At 38.1% G+C, this 25,715-nt stretch overlaps 3 protein-coding genes and 1 non-coding gene across 5 annotated transcripts; 2 read left to right on the top strand and 2 right to left on the bottom strand.

The window, feature by feature from the left end:
* Window positions 1-3,550: 3,550 nt before the first annotated feature.
* LOC108997849 lies at window positions 3,551-10,917 on the top strand. 2 transcript variants are annotated; one of them, XM_035695028.1, is made up of 5 exons: window positions 3,551-3,585; window positions 6,228-6,502; window positions 9,249-9,287; window positions 9,751-10,080; window positions 10,205-10,917. In XM_035695028.1, the coding sequence occupies exons 2-5, from the start codon at window positions 6,386-6,388 to the stop codon at window positions 10,592-10,594; spliced, it is 876 nt and encodes a 291-aa protein (XP_035550921.1). In that variant the 5' UTR covers window positions 3,551-3,585; window positions 6,228-6,385; the 3' UTR covers window positions 10,595-10,917. The 2 variants fall into 2 exon arrangements, with proteins under 2 accessions (XP_035550921.1, XP_018829781.2); XM_018974236.2 differs by lacking the exon at window positions 9,249-9,287.
* A 176-nt stretch (window positions 10,918-11,093) lies between these two features.
* LOC118349685 lies at window positions 11,094-12,536 on the top strand. Its single transcript, XM_035695213.1, has 3 exons — window positions 11,094-11,741; window positions 11,918-12,095; window positions 12,193-12,536. Exons 1-3 carry the CDS (start codon window positions 11,094-11,096, stop codon window positions 12,534-12,536), a joined length of 1,170 nt encoding a protein of 389 aa, XP_035551106.1.
* A 1,000-nt stretch (window positions 12,537-13,536) lies between these two features.
* Window positions 13,537-14,909, bottom strand: LOC108997835 (pathogen-associated molecular patterns-induced protein A70-like). The gene has a single exon (XM_018974223.2). The coding sequence runs from the start codon at window positions 14,780-14,782 to the stop codon at window positions 13,892-13,894; it is 891 nt and encodes a 296-aa protein (XP_018829768.2). The 5' UTR covers window positions 14,783-14,909; the 3' UTR covers window positions 13,537-13,891.
* A 7,218-nt stretch (window positions 14,910-22,127) lies between these two features.
* LOC118349775 lies at window positions 22,128-22,234 on the bottom strand. The gene has a single exon (XR_004802690.1). It is a non-coding gene; the product is annotated as a small nucleolar RNA R71 (small nucleolar RNA).
* Window positions 22,235-25,715: the final 3,481 nt, after the last annotated feature.

The raw sequence follows: 25,715 nt of genomic DNA, 5'->3' as shown, positions 1-25,715 counted from the left end.
TTTTCCGAAATCTTCAAGATCAATGACCTTAAATCTAAAACACTCACCTTATAAAACTTGTAAATTCTAAAATCCTAAATATTATCAAATTGCTTATCAAGGTCGGCAAGATCGAAAACTTCTAATCTAAGTAATCCCTTAATTGCTTGTTGAACCTACCACCTTAAATCTTATAAACTTATTTCCTAAAAACTATGGAGCCTCAAACCTTAGATGAACACCTCATAAATCTAACCTTGAAGTTCGTTGATCTTACAACCTCCTACCCCAAAGACTCATTACATAAATTCTACGCAACCTAAAACCTGAATTATCCTAAGCAATTTAAAACTATTCCCCTCCTTAGCAGCAACTTGAGTTCCTAGTCTCAAGAGTCCACCCATACCAGATGTTTGAGCCTCGATATTAAAACAAACCAATCACCAAGAGTTCAGGCCTACTCCACCAAATGTTCAACCCTAACAACGGCCTTCTCAGTCGTACCATCTTCCTGCCATAGCACAACCCTTAACCCGCCTTTCAACTTCGAACAAAACAAAATAAAATGAAATGAAATTCCATAAATAAAATAACATACGACAAAATGAATAAAACCAATGAAGTAGTTCACAATAAAATAATTAAAACCATAAAACAATTTGCCATAAAATAAAGCAATAAAATAAATAAACAAACAATTAGTATACAATAAACTAAGTAAAACCAATAAAAACCACATACTTTAAATTAAATAATTTCAAATCACAACTTTAAAACTTTCTGGTACTGTACCTACAAGACATGTGGTTTTGCCTAGAGCCGAACTGCTCTGATACCACCTGTGGTGCCCCCGATCCCATGTAAGGAAACACAGGAATCGAGACGCCAGGATGATGACAACACGGTCACGCATCCCAACAATAGTGCCAAGTGTGTGTGTACATGCAATAGTGTACAATAACAATGCAGCGGATAATTAAGTCTACTAAGTACCAGAATTTAAATACAATTTAAATATCAATAAAAAGGTTTAAAAATTATACAGTCATCCAAACTTAAAATACAATACAGTAAAATAAAATATCTAAGCAAGTGATCCCAGATCACTCCTCGGGCGGAGCCGTCTCCTCAGGCTCGCCCTCATCTTCCTCATCTGCATCAAAATCTGTGTTACTACAAAATGGTACCGCAGGTAAGTATAACCCAAATAATCACATAATGAAAATGCATTAATGCAACCAACATGCATGCATATGATGAAATATGCATTTTCCTCAAAACATCATTTTCTCCAGAAATGATTAATTTCCAACATACGCCAAAATCCCATTTGGCCCAAAAATATCCGTAAAACATTTTTCCAGAAAATGATTTACACAGAAATCCAACACACACTATTTTTCCAGAAAATAGTTCATTAATCCATTATTACCATATGCACCATGATCTCCACTAGGGATCATCCACACGTCCTGGCTTCGTAGCGATGCCCAGTTTCGCGCCCAGCGCGTTCATGGCCAGACATCCTCTAGTCCCCGCCAGCAGAAGGACCACAGAGTCGGCACGAGACCATCTCGTCCGATCCCATTGTCGCACAACGACAATCCAGGGGACGTTACGCAGTATATTCCGCTCCCGAGTAACCAGAGGAGCTCCACCGAGATAATGCCCCATCTCGGCTTGGGGTCATGATATACACGCACCCAAAATCCATTCTCACATGAAAACCCAGTTTTCATAACCACATGAACATGAATGCAATACATGAAAAACCAGTTTCCTTTACAAACATGATCATGCGTGCAAAATGCAATGTACATGAACCACACCATATCCAAACCAACAATTACCAACCCAATCAATCACACAAACAACTCCAATCACCAATCCATCCGACTCCTGTACTCCTTGAACTCAGTCCGGCATGTTCAATCAAATACAGTGAAATGAGTTAGTGCAAAAATACATTTAAATCACGAAAATTCTTTGGAGAAATACTTACAGTGCAATATAGCAATTTCCGAAGGATCATGAAGCTGCAAGAAGTGACGTCTGAGTAACGTAACAGTGCAAAATGCACTGTGGTCGTGGGTCTTAAATACCCACTTTTCAACGGAGGCAAACGAAGACCCAAAATTGATAGGGTAGGGTCTAGGGAGGTCAGTAAAGCTATTGGTGGTGAAGGTTGGCCGTGGGTGGCGGCGTGGGCGGCGGTAGAAGACAAAAAACACCCAAATCGGAAATGTTGTTGAAAATGCTTCACTGGTGATGGATCGGAGGTGGGTTTGGGTCCAATGAGTTACTAAGAGGTCGAGGATGATGTGGTAAGAAGATGGTGGCCAATGGTGGTGCGACGGCGGCACTCGAGCACAAGAGGTGCCGCGGCTTCAATGGGCTCGTGGTGGCTAACGGCCGCGCGGCTGGGGCTGGAAACGGAGGGGTGGCGTCGCCGGTGGCTGGGGGAGGTGGGGAGCCGGGCGGTGTCGACCATCGCCGGCGCACGGCGGCGGGCTGGGGGAGAGGAAGAATGAACGGAGAGAGAGGGAGAAAGTTGGACGTGCGCGGGAGAGCGAGGAAAGGAAGAAGAAAATGGAAAGAAAAGAAAAGAAGAAAAAGAAAAAAGAAAAAATGTAGGGGAAGAAATAAGGTCCAATCTTCACATCTTGGGTAATAAAAATGATTTAACGGAAACGATTTTAAAACAGCAAGTTAAATAAAATAATTCAAACGTAATGATTAAAATGAAAATAAATAATTAAACCCAATAATAAGTTAATTTAATTCGAGAAGAAATTTAAACACATAACAATAATTAATTTAAAGAAAGCACTTCAAAAATAATTTTCATAAACTAAAAATCCTAAAAATAACCCAATTAAAAATCCAATAATTTTAAAACAAGAGAATAATTTTTTGAATAAATAAAAATAATCCTTCAGGTTAAATACAGTAAAATACGAGGTGTTATACACGCACCACTCACATTTTTATTTTGCTATTCTAAGGATCGGTGGCCTGCGAGTTTTGTGATGGGGCGCATGGCAGCTATGTGCGGCTAGAAATCAATAGAGGCACTTCCCTACTTAGAAAAAAAATATAATAGAATATTATCTAAACTCTACAACGGGAGGCAAGATTTTTTTGACACCCGAGCGCAGGAGAGAGAGAACAAGTTTTCGGCGATTAGAACCTCTCACCCTGATATTTAAGGTTCTGTTTGGGTGTCCAACTACTTTGAGGTATTCTTGATAGTTCTTGTATGGATAGAGATACTCCACCATCCAAACGGCTTAGAATATTTGTAAAACACTTTCAACCCCATGTGACTCTACTGTGGTTCGAAGGACTGAGCTCAACGGTAAAAAGAAAAAAGTCTGCATCGAGGACAACATCCCCTCATCCTTCGCAGGGTCTTCTTCCCCAAATCACCCGAGTCATCCTCGCACAGCTGAGAGAGAATCCCCCCACAGTGAACCAGAGACTCACTCGTACTCGACCTCTATCTCCCTCTCTGCAATGCCATTTCATGTCTCTCCCTTTCTCTGTGTCTGTAATGTAGTACGTGAACTTGATGAGTTGGGAATCGAATCTCTCCATCGTGATTCGGTGCTGTAACGACCCGACCCTATAATTTTTTTTAGGGATAAAATTTGAATAATTTTATTAAGGCTCTATTATTATTATTATTATTATTATTTTTTCTATTATTATTTCTGTCCAACCCTTGAATCCTCTTCATAAGACAACAGCTCTTGCCGGATTTTTTTTTTCTTCTTTGAATTTCAAACGCGAAATCTAATCTACTCACATGCACATACACATGCACGTCTCTTTTTCTTTCTAGGGTTTTCTTCTAGGTTCTGAAACATATATTCATACGGATGCAAGCCGCAATGCCACATCGTGAGTCTTCCCATCGCGCATCAAGCGTACGCATGCACAGCTCCTTTCTTTTCCTCCGCTTGCACGACACTGTATTTATTTATACACTCACGCACACGGAGCACCTTTCACAGACCTCCTCCCCACAGTTCGTCCACACACTGGCCAGTTGCACCCAAGACCTTCTCCGTGTCGACCACCGTAAACCATAGAAATAACCTCACTTGCCGAGTTGGTCTGCGTCGATTTCTTCACACAGCAAACTCACGTTATCCCCACGCAAACCCAGACAACAAGCCCTCGTCGCTGCCCTCCACCGTAAATCCCACTGCCGTGTTGGTTCACTTTTCCTCCACACGCACAGAACCACCGCACGGCCCGCCCTCGAAAAAGCCATAAACCCGTTGCATCCTCCCCTGTTTTAGCCCTCAAAAACAGAGCACTGAGCTCTTCGACCGTAAGCCACAGCCCGGCCACCCTCAGCCACAGAACTCGCCGACACCACCACTGACCACCATAGAATTCATCGGACCACCCTCAGCCGCCAAAGCACGCCGTAGCAGCCCCGGACGCACCACTGTTTTTACACGTCCGAAGCAGAGCATGCAGTCACCTTCTCCACGGTAGCCACCTCAAGAGGCGCTGAACCCCCTCTCAGACGACGCAGAAATCGCCGACCAGCACAACCCAGTGGCACCCACTCCGTCCCGGTAAGCCACGACCGTCGTCGTCCCCCTCTTTCTCTCGGTTGTTTTCGGTTGGCAGAGCTCCTTTTCTTTCATCCCGTAACTCTCTCACTCTCAGTTGCTTAGCCACCACTCGTCGGAGTTGACGCCGTGCCCAGCCACCAGAACCACCGTCGCGACTGCCTTCTTCCTCTCTCGGTGAGCATCACACCCCTCAACCCGAATGCATGCATCACTTTCACACGTAAACCAAACCGGATCATGCAACCCGTAAATCTTTCTTTTCCTTAGGTTAGTTATATTACAAAAATGCCCCTCTATTTTATTTTCCCAAAATGCCCATGTACAGTATGTTATTTTCCAAAAATATCCTTGCTTATTTAAGACTAACGGGTAAGGCTATTTTAGTGTCGGGAAGTGTTTAGGTTTAGAAAATATAGACTATTTTAGTAGTTAGGTTTTTAATTAGAATCACTTGTTTAATTAGAAATTTATGTAAATTACGTGTTTATTTTTATAGGCGACCGATTTCGTGCCGAAAATAGTGGTTTAGCGTTGCAAGGTAAGTAGCATGATCATATCCTTACGCTTATGTACAGTGAGCTGTTTGTCTTTTTATAAAAGATATTATGCATGTATGCCCTTTATTGGAAACCCTTTTTACGTACCCAAAACATGATAAAATTATGAAAAAGTCATGATTTTATGTGAAAGATTATTCATGAAATTATTTATGAAATGCATGATTTTATGTGAAAGATTATTCATAAAATTATTTATGAAATGCATGATTTTATGTGAAGATTATTCATAAAATTATTTATAAAAGAAAAATCATGATTTTATGCAATGAAACACGTATCACGACATTTATGAAAGAATGCGATTTCGTTTGAAATCTATGATACGATATGACAAGTATGTATGTGATTTCTTTTGAAATCTATGAAATGACAAGTATGCAAGTATGATTTGATAAAATATGTAACGGCCTATGTTATGATATGAAAATGGTACCTATGTTATGGGCATATTGCATTGCCAGGTCGTACATGCTGGTAGTGCACCCAGTATTGTCTTCCTTATGTATGGATTCCACAACCCGCGGCCACGGGCGGAATCGGAATCTTTTTAGATTCGCTAACCCTAACTCACGGGGGTCAACAGTGGGTAACGGCCTATGATAAGTGAAAGATAAGTTAATGTTCATGCTCATGATTTTTATGCATGTATTTATGAATATGCACGCTTTTCAAGACACCTTATGTTTATTTATGTTTACTGTATGATGTGTTGCTTATTGAGTATTCGACTCATTTTAGTTTGTTTTCATGTTTTTAAACCCCCCAGGTGATGACATTTATGAAGATGAGACTGCAGGACAGGACTTGACTCCGGGAGGCAAGGCTGAGGCCTAGACAGATTTTGCTATGATTATTTCTATGGTTTAAATAAATTATTTTGATAAGCACATAAGACTTCTGTATTTTTTTTTAATAAATGCTTCCGCAGACTTTATTTTGAATTTTCAGTATTTATTGAAATTTGTTATTTTATGGAATTCTTTCGTATCTGGCGCGTTGTTAAAAAGGAAAAGCTTTTTTTTATATTTAAGTTTAGTAGTAGCACACTGGCTCCTCGAAAATTCTAAAATGTCTTTTCGGGAACGGGGTGTTACAGGTGCTCCCTAACCGAACGCGTGCTCCGTGCTCCATCCCATCTCCACTGAACGATTTCGATATCACTGGGTTTTGGCAGGGTATTTTGTCTGAGGAAGATTCGATTCCTCAACCCGTGCCCCTAGAATCCCACATTTTCCTGATAACTATAAACCACCCATGGCCAAAGCCACATTACGTACCAGCCAATCGAAGTCTAGGGTTCGAAAGCAACAACACTCAAGATTTCATCCCACCACATTATTCATCACGGGGCCTCAAACGCGATCCTTTAAGGTAACTACAAATCCAATCCCTATTCTCTACTTTACTGAATCTGCTTCCATGGGCATGTCTTCTATTAATTTGGTAGATATTTGGGAATTTTTATTTCCTGCTTTTTTATGAGCCACTGAACGATTTCTATACTTACTGATTTGGGTATTGTTCAGTAGGCTTTCAATTTTGTGTTATGGCATTAACGATAACACAAGAAAACCGAGCCTTGGCTTTGTTAAATTTCTTAACTTGGATTTGTAATTTGTTTGTTTATTTGAGGATTTATATCGCTAGTCATAGAAAATAATAACATTGGGAGGGAGGAGATAAAGCACCCCGCTTACTATTTGTAAATTATCTTCAGAAAAAAAGCTCTTTGTGCTCTGTCCTAAGAATTATCATATTAATGGTAAGTTTGCTTGCAAATATCAAGTTTTGATTTTGGGAATCACTTACGGCATAAAAGAAAAGAACCAGTATGATCTTATATGAGGAACCATAATTTCAACAGGGTTGTCTTTATTTGATTGAAAACAACCATGTTTACTTTAGTGAAAACAAGCCAAAACAGATGATCAGATTATTTTCCTGGGAGTGTTTGAATAATTTATTGAAGTTTAACATAACCTTTCACCTTAGAACTTAGAGATGTAATTTTTGGGTATGAATGATTGGGTTTCATAGAGATAAAATAGACACAAGGTTTGGAATTTTTTTATGGTAAATGTGGATTTATAGCAGTAAGTCTATTTGCAAGCATAACTCTTTATTTATTTCCTAAAAGCATTGATGTTTGAAATTTTTTTATAATTATAATGAATCCCACAACAAGTGTGTTTACACCACGGCTTCTAAATAAGCATAACTCTTTATAGCAAGCTGCTTGTCTTTTTCTCCACGAGGATGATATGAAATGGTTTTTTATTGTATTTTTATGTAATGTTGTTATAACTAAAAATTCTTCATTTCTTTGAAAACCAATCATTTCTCATTTGTCTGTGTTGTTGCACAAAACATGCACAAAACAAGTTTTCTGATGCTCTATGCTCTACTATCTTGCTCCTAACATTCGAAGTTAATAGACAATTAGCTGCCCAATTGCTGTTAGCCTTTTTTTCCCCTTAAACCAACACATTTTCTGATGTCTAACTTCAGAATTAGTATGTCCATTGTTCCAACCAATACATAGAGCATAAAGTGCACAGCCAGCTCTTTAGTGGTGGATAATGGATGGAAAATCTATTTGGTGCCTTGGTAATGGCTGTCATGGCCACTTCCACTAATTCTAATTAAACATGTTTATATATATAAACATAGATATATATAGCCCTATAGCCTATAGATTTGGTTTCAACTTTACTGTCTCCCTCAAGAACATCAGAACAGAAACACTATTTCGAATTATTCTCCCACTAATATATCCATAACTAGATAACCCTTATCTTAGATTGATCCATGAGATATTTTCCTATTTTACTTTAAACTCAAACCCTCCTAATTCGAAACTATATATAGTGATATGTACATGAGAATAGGAGTGGGAACTGCTGAGAGGCCAAACATTAATCTATGGTGTTTGAGATAATTTGTTTTTACAATTGTAGATTAGGTTGATTTGAATGAAATGAAGCTGTTTTTTGTTGGACTGCCCATGATTACAGTGTGACTACCCATGATTGAACTGTTTTCAATTTGGCCATGTATCCCCTGCACTGTGAACTCAGAACATAAATATTTGTTTGATTTGAATGAAATCAAGCTAATATTGGTTTGTTGTGTTTGAATGTTGCTTTATGACATGTTCTTTTAGCCAATAATTTGGTGGCAGAAATGCAAATCATTTATTCATATTATTCAAGCATTAATATGAGTTTCTCGACCTTGTTTGCCTATCCCAAATCAGGTCCTCCAAAACCTAATATAGCAAATATGTCATATTATATATATAGGTAACTTATATATATATATTATATAGAGCTTTGTTTGCTGTAAAGAATTCATATTGACCAACTACCTATCAAATATATCATAAAGAAAGTTGCAAACATTATTGACAACAGATTCTCTTTTTAAAAATAAAAAAATTATATGCATAAAAATTCTTGGTTTTTCTTTGTTTTTAGTTAAGTTCGAAATACACTGAATTGAAGATGTATTCAGCTGCTCTTTGTGCAAGTCTAGTTGGCGCAAACCTCACTGATGACAGATTCTACTTTTAAAGCAAACAGAATTCTGGACTTTTTTCTGTCCAATTGGCTTCTGTTTTTAAAGCAAAAAGGAATTCTAATGTATGTATTCTGTTTTTAAAGCAAACAGATTCTGCTTCATGTAGTTTCAGATGTATATCTGTCCAATTGGCTACTATGGCATACAATTTGGTTAACGCCAGTTTTTATTTGGTCTAAAAAAAACTCTGCTCCTACACATTAATAGTTGGAATGGTACTATTTGCTCCTCCCTGTTCTTCTGTGGACTGCCCCTTCCTCTCTCAATTTGGACTAATATAGGAAACGACCTATAATATATATATATATATATATATATATATATATGTTTTGACTATAAGATTGTTGCTTTCAATATGGATTTTGATTGGGAACACCAGTTTTTATTTGGATTTTGATTGAATAAACCCAATATGGGCTTAGAATTTCATTCAATTCAATAAACCCATATTGGTTTCAAATGTAAACCATCAATTTTGATTTCATTTTACTTAAATCTTTCTCTTGTGCCTGACTTTTTTGCGGTTTATTTATTATAGCGATACTATCTCAGATCTTCAACGCGTGCTTCGAGGGAAGTATGAATATTTGTTTTTATTTAGGATCCATGCGCATTGGGCTATTAGTTGCTATGATGTATACAAAGCACTAGACTATTTTAATTTGTATTTTTGCCTTATTAATTGTACCCATGATTTTTACCATATATATTGGACTATTAATTAACATTGGTACCATATTAGTAAAACAAATATGTTACTATTCTAATTAGTGAAACAATTAGGTTACTATTCTAATTAGTAAAACAAATATGTTACTATTCTAATTAGTGCTATCAAGGGAACATTGGTACCATGTTATTTTACTATGGTACCAATATGTGAGTTAAAGTTGTATGTGAATATTTTAGTGAAACCATATTTATTATTATTTCACATTTTGGAGGAAATATTATGAACATTCTCTTAACTAGTCAACTACTACCTGGAGAATATGTGATTTTATTGGATTAGCTTGCATACTTATGTTTGCAATGAGCAGCACTCCATGGATGAGTCTGAGGTCCAGCGTGATCACGAATTGTGGACCGATGGATTGGAGGAGATGTTCGTAGGCATCCTCTACCAAGAGACCATTGAAGGAAAATTTGTTGGGTCGAAGATCACCAACCGTGATCATCTGAGACTTGCAAAACAACTGCCTCGAGTTGGGAGGAAGGCAATAGATGCGTCACAAATTAGGGAGAAAATCACTCGCTTGAGGCAGAGGCTACGAATGTTCACGGATTTAATGGGCCAAACAGGAATGGGTTGGAATCCACATACAAAAACTGTAATTGCCACCGACGAACATTGGGCTAACGCAGTAAAGGTAAAAAAATTATGAAGAATAGTTTAATTTGTTGGGTCCATGTTCGAGTTATATGTTTGGATTGATTTCAAGTTGTTTTCTAGTGTATATGACAATTATAATATAAGTTTTTTATTTGGGCTAGGTGCGTAGCCAATGGAGGAAATTCAATACTAATGGTTGTCGAGACTACGATCTACTATGCACCATTTTTGGGCAGTCGGTGGTGACGGGTGTTTGCCATTATGCGTCGACGCAGCAACCCCCTATGAGTGAGGAGGAGGACCAACTTGAGGAGGAGGTGAGGGCAAGGGGCCCCGTACTGGGAATTGCCACGGACGCGCCGATAGATATAGATGGGCCAGACATCGATGGGCCAGCTGGGAGACAGAGACAAGCTCGTCGTCGAAGAAGGGAGCCGGTTCGGAGTAGCATATCCCCACAATTTAGCAAAACTTTGGAAGTTATGGTCGTCACCGCCGCAATGAGAAATGAGTTGGATAAGCAATTTTTAGAGGAATGTAGTAGAAAGTGAAGCAAAGGCAATGAGATTGAGTTTGGTTCGGATGTGTCATATAGCAAGCTAGGTGTTGCTATGAAGTTTTTGGATGAGATTACCCCGCCGCTCCCTGCACATCAATATAACAAAGCAGTAAAAAAGTTTATGCATGACAAGGCAGTTGAAGCATTCTTAATGATGCCCCCGAACCACAAAATTGATTGGATCTGGGGTTTGCAGTGACGTAGCTTGTCTCTTGTCGGGAAAATTATATTTTTATGTTTGCGGATATTATTTGTCATTGACATTGTTGTTTATGAGCTGCTTAGGTATTCAGTATTTATTGTGCTTGTTGTTTATTGATTTATGGATAACGGTTTAGATGAACATGTTATTATTACTTGGATTATGAATGCTTATAATTTATTAACTTCAATTATTTGGCTTGTGTTTTATTGTTATTCTATTAAAGAATTACTAGTTATTAGGATTGATCAAGTGTTAAATCATTATTAATGAATTTTCACACAACATAATGGATGTTGGGAATGGGTCAGATGATGAGCCGCAAGTAGAGGCAAATAACCCCATCGAAGCTGGCTCATGTCGTAACCAGCCTCCAAGCCATGACGATTACAAAACTTGGAGGAGACGTGGAGCATCTAGTAGTAACCAGCCTCCAATGTGGGATGAATACCTACGTACGAGGATGCGTGATGATTCGATTTGGGATAACATGTTTATGCTAACAATAGCAGCAGTAGAGGAAAGCGCATTGCCAGTGTTTGAGCGAATGCCAGAACACCATATCGGCTTACGTGGACGAGACTATATAATTGCAATTCTCAATGGACATCCGAATAACTGTTGGAACTTATTTCAGATGGAGATATATGGATTTGAAGCGTTATGCAATATATTGCGGGCGAATGAATATCTAACATCAACAAGAGAGGTTTCTGTGGAGGAAGCTTTGGCAATGTTTGCATACACAGTCGCACATGCCAAAGTTCAACGAATCACAGCCGACTGGTTTCAACACTCTACTGAAATAGTTAATCGGCATGTCTATGCAGTGATGGTTGCCCTATGTAATATTGCTCCTGATGTAATTGCACCTACACATACTACTGGGGTAGCACCTTATATTCAAGGCAATCCAAAACATTATCCATGGTTTGAGGTAAAAATATTCTTACTCTGGTTTAAAAAAAATCAAATATATGGATAAAAATTAAGAGACCATGGTTGGTCCAATTTTATTAAAAATGGGATAACTCACAATTTTACAATATATGATTGCAAAAATGTATTGGTGCAATTGACGGTACTTATATTGATGCATGTGTGCCTGCCGAGGCAACTAACGCGTATCTATCTCGTCATCAACAAGTTAGCCAAAATGTGCTGGCAGCCTGTGATTTTGACATGAAATTCACATTCATATACGCTGGTTGGGAAGGCACTGCCCATGATGCACGCCTATTTATGGATGCATTGAGTCTTCCAGGGATCGATTTCTCATTGCCTCCTGAGGGTAATAATTATTACCCATTATTTATTGAGTTAGCATTTTTTTTCATGATGCAACGTATGATTCCCTTATGATAGTTTTTTTGTGATTTGGTTTTTAGGTTATTATTACTTGGTTGATTCTGCCTTTCCGTGCACACGGGGGTTTATGCCCCTGTACCCCAGGGTGCGGTATCATAGGTTTGACCGGCATAGCAATAGCTCATTTTCTGGATATCAAGATTATTTTAATTATCGACATTCTTCCCTCCGGAATGTGATTGAGCGTACATTCGGTGTGCTAAAAAAACGATTTCGAATTTTGAAATCAATGAACCCATACAAGGTGACACAACAACGGTATATTGCCATTACATGTTGTGTCATGCATAACATTATACGATCAATTACACCTAATGATAAGATATGGCGTAAATTTAATAATCCAAATCTTGCTGAAGGATAAACTGTTGAGGATAACCCAGACCATTCAACACATATGCCTGACATGTCATCTGCCTCAACAGAAGCCATGGCTGGAACTAGGGACTCTATCGCAATAAATATGTGGGCACATAGGGAGGCCCATTGACACTTGCTTTAATTTGATTGTATTGTATGTTTTTATTTTTTTTGGACATGTTTGCAAATGTTGGAATTTCTTATGTTTTTCATGTTTTGGGATTTTCGCATGTATGAACTAATTATAATTTTTTTTTTATAATAGCGTAGTTGCGAGTTGTCATCATAACATGTTTTTTAGAAAAAGATTGATTTTTTTTTATAAATTTTTATATAAATAATTTCCTATGATACAAAACAAATTACGAAATGCATAATAATTTTGAATACGTTATTGTCCCGATCGTCCATTCAAATAATTTTGATATAGGCACTTATGTTATATATAAAATTTGTAACAAATAAAGTCATTATAATATATAAATAAAAAATAAAATCACTATAATATATAAAAAAATTACTATAATATATAATAAAAAATAAAATCACTATTATTCGGAGCTACTCCTTTGTCTGACTCCGAATAGATATTCAGAGCTACTCCGAAGTCCGACTCCGAATTCCGATGACTCCGACGTCGGAGTCGGAGTAGGAGCGGAAGTCGGACTGAGTCGGAATTTTCGAAATTTTGCACACCCCTAATAATATTTATCACTATTATATATAAATAAGCAATATTTTGACAATAATATATAAATAAAAAATGAAATCACTATAATATTTATCACTATTGTATATAAATAAAAAATAATATCACTATAATATATAAATAAAAATTTAGCAAAACTATAATATTTATGACTATTATATATATGAAAATAAAATTATTATAATATTTATCTATATTATATATAAATAAAAAATATTACTTTTAGTAATATTTATTATTATATATAAAAATAAAATAAATCACTACAATATTTATTAATATTAAAAAATAGTATAATAAAATCATTATAATATTTATTACTAAAAATAAAATCATTATAATATTTAGAGGATCCACATATTTTCTAACTGCCTACTCAAAAGTCAACAACTCAACATACTTCACACATCCAAACAGCTCAAAATACTCTCAATGGGACCCACAAACTCACTCCAATCTCTACTCGTAACTATTCACAAACATTTTCAACACTTCTCAAGTATTCTCACTACCCAAACGCACCCTAAGTTACACATCTAGATTAATATACAGTAATAAGCCTAAATGACCGAAATACCCATACTATTCCCATGGGGGTGATGGAGCATAGCTGGACATAATCGGCCGAGTGAAAAACAAAATTGAAGATCCTAATTATTTCTGTTCAGCGACTCCTTGTAACGCTGAAGAGAGTCGAGGCGCTGCAACCTCAGCTGCTGCTTAAACCTGTTGATGAAATCATCCGCCTTCGCGTCCACCTCTTCGTCCGGCAAGGCTCTAGTCTTGATATCCTCCGAGCTCCCTAGCGGCGCGGACTTCTCGCTCGCACACTTCGCTATCTTCTCCACCGCCGGTCTTTTAGGAACTCCGACGCCATTGTCCGAGTTGCTTCGCTTGACCATGTTGTCAGTCTCCGCTTTCAGATTCCGAGTGCCTTGGTCGGGCTCCGTGGGGTGAAGAATTTCCGATTCCATTGCGGACGAGTCGGATCGGTAGAGAGAGTAGACGTTGATGGACTTGAGGCGGTCCAAGAGGGAAGGAGACCTAGCGAGTTGTGTCGTCGAAGGGTGATCCGGGTTCTGGTACGAAATTTCGACGTGATCGACAACGCTTGCGGGTTGGAAAAACTTGGTGACTGGGTCTGCGGCGTTGGGTTGCTCGTACTTGTAGAGTGAGAAGTTGATGGACTTGAGGCGGTCCAAGAGGGAAGGAGACCTGGCGAGTTGTGAAGTCGAAGGGTGATCCGGGTTCTGGTACGGAATTCCATCGAGAAAGCCTGCGGGTTGGAAAAACTCGGTGACTGGGTCTGCTGCGTTGGGTTGCTCGAACTTGTAGAGTGAGAAGTTGATCGACCTTACTCGGTTGAGAAAGGACGGAGCTTGCTCAAGCTGGTGGTACTGGTGGTGTTGCTGTTCTTGTGGTTTTCTCTGATCAGAACCGAGACGGGAGATGAGAATGATGGCGAAGATGGTGAGGTTGAGGAGGACGAAGAGCGAGGGGGGTGTCAACCAACTCGCCATGAAAGCCCAGATGGAAGACATACTAGCTTTGCTTCAAATTCTGCTTTTCCTGCGGGTTTCGTTTCTTGGATTTAGCCAACACAGAGAGAGAGAGAGAGAGAGAGAGAGAGCGCGCACGCCTTAGACTGAGCTCTATGGCAGAATATGTAGACCGATTCCATATACATATATTAATCGAAGTACTTATGTCTTTTTTTATGAGTTTTTTCTGTCCTTTTTAATTAAAAGATAATAATAAATGTGACATGTGCTTATTTAATGATGTTTTTTTTTTTTTTTTTTCATATTATTGATATATAAAACAGCTATAAGAGAATCAGAGAACAGAGTGATTCATCCCAAACCAATTGATACAATACAGAAAAAAAAAAGAAAAAGAAAAAAAGACTTGATTCTCACCTATTACCTTTTTTCCACTATCCTTAATTATTTAAAAATATATTTAGTATAAAGAGATAAAGTAAGTCGACCCCAAGTCAACTATTTTGTTTCTCTATATAATATATAGACGTCTTTAAAACTGATGCAGACGAATGCTTTATCTCTTTGCGCTAAACACATCAAAGATATGAGATAAAGCATTGGTTGCATCAATTTTAAAGACGTGTCGGTCTAGAAAAAAAAATAAAAACAAAAAAATTGACCCCAAGTCAGCTATAAAAGATAAAATCTATACATTAATCATTGAGTATTAAACACCAAATGATGTGGCTTTTTTATTTTTTATTTTTATCTTTGGAGGGCCATAATAATTATATAAAAGTAAATATACTTGAATCTTGATTTTTTTAGACGTTTCTGATGGACAATGATATCCTTCTAATCGGTTTACTCTTCTTTTACTATTTATGTTATATTTTAAATTTTTTATTTATTTTATTATTTTTTAGTATTTTTTTAACATCTTTAATTATTAAAAAAATTAAAAATATATATAATTTTACTAATAATCACTTTTTTAATCATTAAGTAAAATAAAAAATTAAAAAAAATCAAATATAAAAAAAAATAGATTAGTAGTAAATAGAGAGTAATCTTATCATTTTCCGTTTATGATTGTAACATGTTCGTCCTTTGTTTTTGCAATAAATACTATGATCCGGTTTTTGATTTTTTCTTCGATCCGGTTTGTCACGTAGTAAAAGTGTGCACTGTGCAGTGTTATAAAGAACCGGATTCCGAATATAATTTTTCTTAGATTTATTATTTTAAAATATGATATTTAATCTAATAGTTTGATATAATTACAGATCCTCATTGGCATATGTGATGATAATAAAATGAAAATATACTATATTTTTAGAGTTTTTCAAATACAGTTACTTATAAAATGACGTGTAAACGTAGCACATAATTAATGTGAAATCTATTACTTTAATAAAAAAAATATTTAAATTATCAAGAAAAATTTTAAATTAATAGATATGGGTGTAAGGTTTTCCATCATTTTTTTTTTTTAAAAGAGTCAAGGTTCACCTATGCATGAGTGATCCTGTTCCAACTTTTATTAATAAATTCTCACTTATAGCGAAGGAAAACCGTGGTTACATATCGGCATATGGGGTTACAAGATAAGTAAGAAAGTTCCTAAACCATGTGTCAAAATTACTAGGATCCTCTAACCAAAAGCAAAAAAAAAAAAAAAAAAAGACAAGACGTACTAAAATACCACAAAGAAAATCATTTTTGTAAAAGAAACCACAAACAACGTTAACTTAAAAACATAAAATCATAAAATCTTACCAATCTAGCTTGAGGACAAAACGTCACATGAAAATGACGCTAACAGCAACACAAAGATGGCAAACCCAGTATATCCAAACGGATTAATCCTCGAAGCAACCTAGATACATCCCTGAGAAATCTCCATTCAGAGTTAAGACCAGTCGCACCACTCCGAGCCAACCAATCAGCAACTTTCTTTCCCTCCCTATAAACATGTCTAACTATGCACACCATAGAATCCATAAGGGTTAGATTATCTTCCCAAAAATCTTCCAAGTACCACACCCCACACCTCCCCCTATTCCACCACGAGATCACCATTTGAGAATCTAATTCAATTTCTACAAAATTAATCCCTAACTCCTTATAGGCTTTGAGACCCTGCAAAATAGCTAACAATTCAGCTCTATTATTTGAACCGAATCCAATATAAGAATTAAAGACGTGAACCAGATGACCTCGATCATTTCTAATAATATCACCCACCCCTGAAATAATTGTTTTTTTTTAACTCTATTTAATTTTACGGATTTTGTATTACATCAGACACTATTAATCCCAACACTTCATATATGACAGTTTCTTTTTTTATAGGGTGTGAGCTGTTTTTTATTGAATATTGAGTATAGAATAGTTAATAATAACTTATGAGAAGAATTATTCTCTAAACTCTAATCATGCCAGGCTGCCAGCTAATTCTTGGTGGGGATTGCTACAAAAAAAAAACATCATTCCTCGTGCTTCATGGTGTCGAGTAGCATTATATCACTAATCTATTGGCACTACTTCAAAGCTTTACTTTTGGAACCAATTGGAAAACAAATAATAAAAGAAACATTGTCTACTAATGAGGGATCAGGGACCTAAACATTTCATGCAACATGCAACATGCAAAAATAGAATGAGTAAATTAGAATGTGAACGTGGGTGATCTACAACAAAGTTGGCTCTTCTTGACCACACATTGATTTTTATAATTAAACTCGATCGAGACTCGAGACAAAAGAGTTATAAGATATGACATTTTTCTTAAATTAAGATCACTTTGATGGGTGAGAACAAACCGCATGCAAAAAGATATTTATTTTAAAAGTTTAAGTTGATTATGAAAAGAGTTACTGTAATACCCGGGCTCTAGGCCCAGCCCTTTTGAAGTCAGTCGGATGCACGAAGCCCAGCCCACGAGCACTTGATGAGAGACGGATGACGTCGTTTTGGTGAGTCCCCTTTTCTGCTGCACTGTTTTTCTTCTCCACGGTTTCTTCCCACTGCACTGCATTTCCGCACATCGCTCTAAACATGCGCACCAACCCATAATTCTAGCAGTTGATTTTCACCTCTTGATTTTCACCTCTTACCACGCTCAAGAAACAGATTCGCTCACTTCTGTAGGCATCTCAATCGGTTCCTCTCATTTTTTTCTCTCTTGTCCATCCCTTCACCGTGCACTCGACTCAAGGTGTTGGAACTTCAAATTATGTTTCCACTGCAGTTTTGTTCGGCTTCTTGAACAAAAATTGGTAACTTCTTCCCTCAATCCGGCATCCCTCTCTTTCGTTTTATTTTTTATTGTATTTATTTCTTCTCCTTCCTTCTTCTTCCGGTTTTACTCGCGCAAGCCTCTCTTCTATTTTGAGTTTTGCTCTGTTTTGATTACACACACACACACACTCTGTTTTGCTACCGTACACACACACTCAACTTCTTAGGCTTTTCTTTGCACAGGCTTTTCTTTGCGCAGGTCACTTTCTCATTTCGACCGATGGAATCACTCATCCCAATCCTAGATAATACACCCGTCACTACCTTCATGCATCTTAGCCCACACTAAATTCTCATTCCCATCCATACAAGCCACACAGCTCTAAGCCAATTCTGAGGCTTAAGCACCGTGCAACTATGCTCATGACAGATTACCCATTCCAGATGGTGAATCCTTCTGACACATATGTCTACCCGGATTACACATGTACCTTACCCCTTCATCACCTAAGATCAACATATGACACATTGATCACTTGCTTGTATAAACAAGTACCATACTTTGATATCAAACTTCTCTTAACTCGGCTAGCATGATTCTTCACGCTACCCGTCCCTTTTGACAGTTCATCCCAACACTTAACACGACAAGACTCCATTCACAACTATGCCTTATGTCACGTCACATAGCTCGAGATTGCTCCAAAGCTACACTGTGACCTTGTTGCGTTACCCAACATTCTACTACGTCAACTCCTAACTCATCACGAGTACGGTTCCTCACGTACTCCCATCACATCGTGACATCTCGTCACGTTCCCATTATGCCATTCCTACACTCTAACATTTCACCCGTCATAAGCATGACTACCAATAACCACATCACTTCGTGATGTTGCCCAATCTTGCTTCCGCTGCGTACACTTACACTTGTTCCGCTACTTCGTCCATCACAAGCACGACTATCAATAGTCATGTCACTTCGTGACATTCCTCAGTCATGCTTCTGCTGCGCACTCTTACACTTGTTCTGCTACTTCACGCCTATTCTCAGCCATAAGTCGAGTATGGTGACACCCGTCACCTTAGACTACATGCCTCACCATAGCTACTTCGGGACATTGTTCCACAGTTCCCGACACTATCCATCACGTTTCACGCCCATAAATCACCTAACTATCCTTATCTCTACAACACGCCACACGGGGTGTCGCTACCACGTGGAGTACACTCCACATATACTCCCTTCACACATACTATGCCACATCATCACTATGGCATACCCGCCATATGGTACATCACTCCATCACATGGAGTACACTTCATGTGTACTCCCTTTACACATACTATGCCACATCACCATTATGGCATATCCGCCACATGGTGTATCATTCCACCATATGGAGTATATTCCACATATACTCCCTTCATACATATCACGCCACATCACCATTATGGCATATCCGCCATATGGTGTATCACTCTGCCATACGGAGTACATTCCACATGTACTCCCTTCATACATATCACGCCACATGGGAGGTGCTGGTTTTGCTGGAGGGGGAAGGTGGCTGCATGGAAGGTGTTGGTTTTGCTGGAGGGTGGTGACCCGTGGCAGAGGAAGCTGCCGTGGGAGTGGTGGTGCCGGAGGACGGCGTACGGCGGCGCTATGCGCACCAAGCCCATTCAGGCTTTGCACTTCCAGCGGGGAGAAAGGGAGAGCGTGAGAGAGAGAGGCTAGGCTGGGGAGGCTCGCCGGCGTGAGGGGAGGCCTGCGGTGGTGGAGGTGAGAGCTAACGACGCACGGTGGCACTGGGCTGAGACATGGAGCTGCTCGGCATGAGGGACGTAGCGTACAGTGTACGCTTGAGGGAGAGGGAGGAGAGAGAGGGAGCTTGGGGAAAAGTGAGGGGGTCTGGGTATTTAACCTAGTCCCTTTGTCTAGGGATCCACGTAACGATCTAACGGTGGATCTCAAACACTGATTTGAAAATGCGTTAACTATTAACTTAATTAAAAGAGCTTAGAGGAATTAAGGTAGAATATTATTTTAAATTAACTTTAGTTTATAAAATAATATTCTTCATCATTAATAAAATGATGAAGTCTCACTTAACATATTAAAGAGAATAAAACCATTTAATTAATAAAAGCTTTCAACATAATTTAAATTTCATAATATCTTAAATAATTGAAATCATCTTAATAATAATATTAAAATGATTTTCGACGATTATAATATTTTGAGAGCTCTTCAAGAATATTATGATTGTCGTATTTAAGATTAAATCTTAATTCAATAACACTGAGGATATTCCTTATAAATATTTCCAGCATATTTAAAACACTGGGCGTGCCCTAGAAGTCACACGATATCTTTCGAGATACGCCATCATGGTTCAGCATGCATAACGTGGTTCGCAGTCGCTAGTGAGAAGGGCAGACGATCACATAATCTCTGCTCTCGAGATTTGCTTACGTCATAAAGATGAGACATACGTCAGAAAGGAGAAGCGTACGTAAGAAGGAAGGAGCAGGGTATGACAATCTTCCCACCTTAAATAAATTTCGTCCTCGAAATTTGCTTAAGGTTATAGGGAGTTGCTTAGTACTCTAGGAATTTGCTTAGTGTTCTAAGAATTTTGTGCAGTATTTTAAGGAATTTGCTCATCTTTATTAGGGATCTGTTCATATGTGTCCTCGCGTTGTCTTTATGCGTCATCGCACACATTTGGCATCTCAGTCACGTCTTGTACAATGCTTGCCCTCGCGCCTTGTCGTTCCTCCATCGACATGCTTAAGGTCAGTCTGCTGTACTTGAGTCCTTCCATCATGTAGTGCTCGTACCTTCCATTCTGACATTCTTGGTGGCTAGGCTTGAAGTCACCATCTCGTTATGCATTTCGGTCCTAGCTTAGTTCGTGGTCGTTCATGCTGTTCTTAACTATCTTAGTCTCTCTAACGTTTCTAGTTCGTTCCTTAATTAGCATGCAGCTATTGCTGCATGTCCTAATTTTCCATCATCATTCATTATCCTTTAACTATGCTCAGTCTCTGATACCTCTTACATTCTATGCACTTAGCATGACTACCTCTTTCTAGTTGCCAATCTGACATGCATGCGTTCATTAGGTCAAAGTTTGAAAACATCATATCATAAGAATAAAAATACTTTCTTGTACTTACTACAGGACCAGACATGCCTTGGGATGACGTCAGTCTAGGTTTTTTCCTTCACGTACAGTTCTCTTTTTAAAAGTTTTCTTTCATTGGAAAAAGATTTTCTCTCTTTTATTTTGAAAAGAACACTATAGAGTCTAGCATAACCTGGGCTTTACTCTGATACCAACTTGTAACGCCCGTCCTTGTGGTGGGACTTTTTACAAAGTAATCATTCTTCAAATTTTGGTTTTCCAAATAGCAATTAATTTAGTCAATTTCAATACTCAATAGCATAATTATTCTCTGTGGGTTCGATAATCGTTTTCTTTAAAACATTTTAATACTTGTTACGATTTTGTACACTTGCAGATTATATTTTTATGTGTTACCAGGACTAATCATTGATATTGATACCAGCTAGATTTTTACTACTTTGAATTTTATTTTGCAAAAAAAGATTTAATTTGATCTCAGTTTGATCATTTTCTTCAGGAATTAGAAGTGCATACGCCGATCTAAATCGCTAGAGCATACACTTTTCAATCCCGAGATTGAAAGGACCTTACGTCGAATCAATAAAGAGAAAGAAAGAGGTCGCCACCTGTAAAGTTAATATGGTCAACCAGAAGCACAAGGCATTAAGAACTATGTGTTGCCCTCTGTCAATGGGGCGACATCTAGTATAAGGCGACCAGTTATACTAGCCAATAACTTTGAGATTAAGCCGGCCATCATTCAAATGATCCAACAAACTGTTCAAATTGGGGGGCTGTGACAAGAGGATCCTAATGTCCATTTTGCAAATTTTCTGGAAATTTGTAATACTTTTAAATACAACAGAGTGATAGATGATGCAATCCGATTGAGACTTTTTCCTTTTTCACTTAGGGAGAAAGCAAAAGCTTGGTTGAATTCTCTACCGCCTGGCTTCATCACCACCTGGGAGCAGTTGGCACGAAAATGTTTAGCGAAATATTTCCCTCCAACTAAGACAGCGAAGTTAAGGAATGATATCACTACCTTCACCCAATTTGAGGGTGAATCATTATATGAGGCATGAGAGAGATACAAGGATGTATTCCGCAAGTGTCCACATCATAACCTCCCAACTTGGCTTCAAGTACAAACATTCTACAATGGTTTGGAACCCACAAATCGATCTATGGTTGATGCGGCCACTGGAGGAGCATTAATGAGTAAGACCCATGAAGTCGCCTTTGGACTTCTGGAAGAATTAGCGTTTAACAATTATCAATGGTCTGCAGAGACAGCAATGCCAAGAAAGGCGGCTGTAGTTTTTGAACTTGATTCTATTACCACACTGGCGGCACAGATGGCAAATTTTTCGCAACAACTAGGTAAGATGAACGTTAATGCTATTCAAACTAATGTTGTTTGTAATCATTCAAGTGTAGATTGCCAAGTGAGGAATTCTTTAGTCCAACCGAGTCAAGAACAAGCCCACTACGTGTCCAATTTCCAACATCAAAACAATTATTATTCAAATACGTTCAATCCCGGATGGAGAAATCACCCTAACTTTTCATGGAGCAATAACCAAGGGTCGGTTAGACCACGTCAACAATTTCCACAGTAAGAGAAGAAGCTGCACTTGAGGATATGTTCATGCAATACATGCAAAAGACTGATATGGTGATCCAAAACATCTTGAGGTGCAAATCGGTCAGCTCTCCAACATGCTTACTGAGAGGACAGTAGGAACTTTACCAAGCAATACTGTGACCAATCCGAAAGAGCATGTCAAAGCCATAGCATTGCAAAGTGGGCGGATATATGACCAGCCACAAACAGTAAGTACCGAACAAGATGCAGAAGCTGAAAAATGTGGAGACCGAGAAGAAGGAAACCGAGGACAAGGTGAAAGAAACCGATCGGGAGGCTACCGACCAGCAATCTGAGAAGACTAGAGAGAATAAAGGGGCTGAAAATCCAAAAAATCCAGGGAGTTTACTTCTGAAACTTATTGTCCTTCAATTTATGATCCACCAATTCCTTTTACACAATGATTAAAGAAAAATAAAATTTATAATCAGTTCTCTAAATTTCTGAGTATATTTATGTAATTGCATATTAATATTCATGTCACTGAAGCCTTAGAGCAAATGCCTAAATATGCAAAATTTTTGAAAGATATATTATCAAACAAAAAGAAGTTGGAGGAGCATGAAACTGTAATGCTAACCAAGGAGAGCAATGCAATTTTACAAAAGAAGTTTCCGCCTAAGTTGAAAGATCGGGGGAGTTTCACAATCCCTTGCACTATAGGAAATTCTTATTTTGATAAAGCTTTATGTGACTTAGGGGCAAGTATTAATCTAATGCCTCTCTCTGTTTTCATGAAACTGGGTCTTGGAGAAGTAAAGCCGACCACCATCTATCTACAGTTGGCGGACAGATCTATCAAATATCTGAGAGGACTCATTGAGGACGTACTAGTGAAAGTTGATAAGTTTATCTTCCTCGTCGACTTCATTGTACTTGATATGGAGGAGGACGAGGAGATCCCTTTGATACTAGGCCGACCTTTCTTGATGACGGGGAGAACTTTAATTGATGTACAGAAAGGAAAACTCGTTTTGAGGGTAGGCGAGGAGCAAGTCCAGTTTGACGTGTTTAAATCTATGGAATTCTAGTCCGAGGTACATTCATGTTTTCAAATAAGCGACTGAGACATGGTCAAGGCCGACGATACTTATGAAGCTGAATTTTCAAAGCTAACACTTGAGGTATGTGTTACTCACTCTACGTCTATTAAATTTGAAGATGAAAAAGTTAAGGAGTGTGAGAGATATTTGGAAGCTACCCATTCCCTTTCTCATTCAATAAAACCGAAAGTGGAGTTACGCTCATCTCAATCGACGTCACCCAAGCCTGAACTCAAGCCACTTCCATCAAATTTAAGGTACGCTTTCTTGGGACAGGACTCTACTTTTTCAGTTATTATTAATAGTTTATTGAGTGATGTAGAGGAAGAGAAGTTGCTGAGAGTCTTGCAGGAGTACAAAATGGCTTTGGGTTGGACCATCTCGGACATCAAAGGAATTAGTCCTTTAATTTGCATGCACAAGATTTTAATGGATGATAATTTTAAACCGATCGTCTAACCTCAAAGGAGATTGAATCCATCAATGCAAGAAGTGGTGCATAAAGAGGTATTGAAACTTTTCGATGCCGGGATCATTTATCCAATCTCAGATAGTGTGAATGGGTAAGTCCAGTGCAAGTCGTCCCAAAGAACGGTGGGATAACTGTGATCATGAATGACAACAATGAACTCATACTGACTAGGATGGTTACGGGATGACGAGTATGCATAGACTATCGAAGGTTGAATAATGCAACTCAGAAAGACCATTTTCCCTTACCGTTTATTGATAAAATGCTAGAAAGACATGCCGGCCATGCCTACTATTGTTTTCTATATGGATATTCATGTTATAATCAAATAGCCATTGCACCCGAGGATCAAGAGAATATCACTTTCACCTATCCTTACAACACTTTTCCATATTGGCGCATGCCTTTCAGTCTTTGCAATGCGCCAACCACTTTTCAAAGATGCATGATGTCCATCTTCTCAGATATGGTGAAAATTTTTTTAGAAGTATTCATGGATGACTTTTCGGTTTTTGGTCATTCTTTTGATAACTACTTATCTAATTTATCTTTAGTTTTGCAAAGATGCAAGGAGACAAATCTTGTTTTAAATTGGAAAAAATGTCACTTCATGGTTAAGGAAGGAATAGTGCTTAGCCACCGCATCTCCTTCAAGGGAATTGAGGTCGACCGAGCAAAGATAGAAGTTATTGACAAACTCCCACCACTGACCAATGTGAAAGGCGTGAGGAGCTTCTTGGGTCACGCCAGGTTCTATCGTCGGTTTATAAAGGATTTTTCCCAAATTACCAAACCTCTATGCACTCTGTTGATTAAAGATACTTGGTTTGAATTTTCTGCTAAATGCATAAATGCTTTTTGAACATTGAAAAAGAAATTAATTTCAGCACCTATTATTGTATCACTAGATTGGAATTTACCTTTTGAATTAATGTGTGATGCTAGCGATTTTGCTATATGAGCTATTTTGGGGTAGAGAAAAGAAAAAAGATTTCATGTTATTTATTGTGCAAGTCGGACCTTAACAGGAGCTCAACTCAATTATGCTACTACTGAAAAAATATTGTTAGCAGTTGTGTTTGCCTTTGACAAATTTCGTTATTATTTGATAGGTTTGATGGTGGTTGTCTATACCGATCATTCAGCTCTTAAATATTTTCTGGCAAAGAGGGATGCCAAACCAAGACTATTACGATGGATTTTGCAACTACAAGAGTTTGGTTGGAAATAAGAGATAAGAAAAATACCGAGAAAGTAGTGGCCGACCACTTATCTCGCCTTGAGCTTAAAAAGGCGGCTGGTGAGGCGAAGTTTCCAATTAATGAGACCTTTCCGGACTAGCAATTAATGGCTATACAAGTTGTCCAATGTTATGCCGATATGGTCAATTATTTGTTGTCCAAAATTCTCTTGACTGAGATGACATATCAACAAAAGAAGAAGTTAT

Source organism: Juglans regia, chromosome 10 (assembly GCF_001411555.2).
Source record: "Juglans regia cultivar Chandler chromosome 10, Walnut 2.0, whole genome shotgun sequence".
Classification (NCBI taxonomy): domain Eukaryota; kingdom Viridiplantae; phylum Streptophyta; class Magnoliopsida; order Fagales; family Juglandaceae; genus Juglans; species Juglans regia.
The sequence above is the reverse complement of the archived record's forward strand: the minus strand, read 5'-3'. Positions and strand labels throughout refer to the sequence as shown.

Bases quoted from the DNA above. Each gene is read 5' to 3' on its own strand.
- LOC108997849 (XM_035695028.1), top strand. From the start codon at position 6,386: ATGGCCAAAGCCACATTACGTACCAGCCAATCGAAGTCTAGGGTTCGA. The intron at 6,503-9,248 runs GTAACTACAAAT...TATTTATTATAG, and splicing joins CTCAAACGCGATCCTTTAAG to CGATACTATCTCAGATCTTC. The intron at 9,288-9,750 runs GTATGAATATTT...TGCAATGAGCAG, and splicing joins CAACGCGTGCTTCGAGGGAA to CACTCCATGGATGAGTCTGA.
- LOC118349685 (XM_035695213.1), top strand. From the start codon at position 11,094: ATGGATGTTGGGAATGGGTCAGATGATGAGCCGCAAGTAGAGGCAAAT. The intron at 11,742-11,917 runs GTAAAAATATTC...GTGCCTGCCGAG, and splicing joins AACATTATCCATGGTTTGAG to GCAACTAACGCGTATCTATC. The intron at 12,096-12,192 runs GTAATAATTATT...TTTGGTTTTTAG, and splicing joins TTTCTCATTGCCTCCTGAGG to GTTATTATTACTTGGTTGAT.
- LOC108997835 (XM_018974223.2), bottom strand. From the start codon at position 14,782: ATGTCTTCCATCTGGGCTTTCATGGCGAGTTGGTTGACACCCCCCTCG.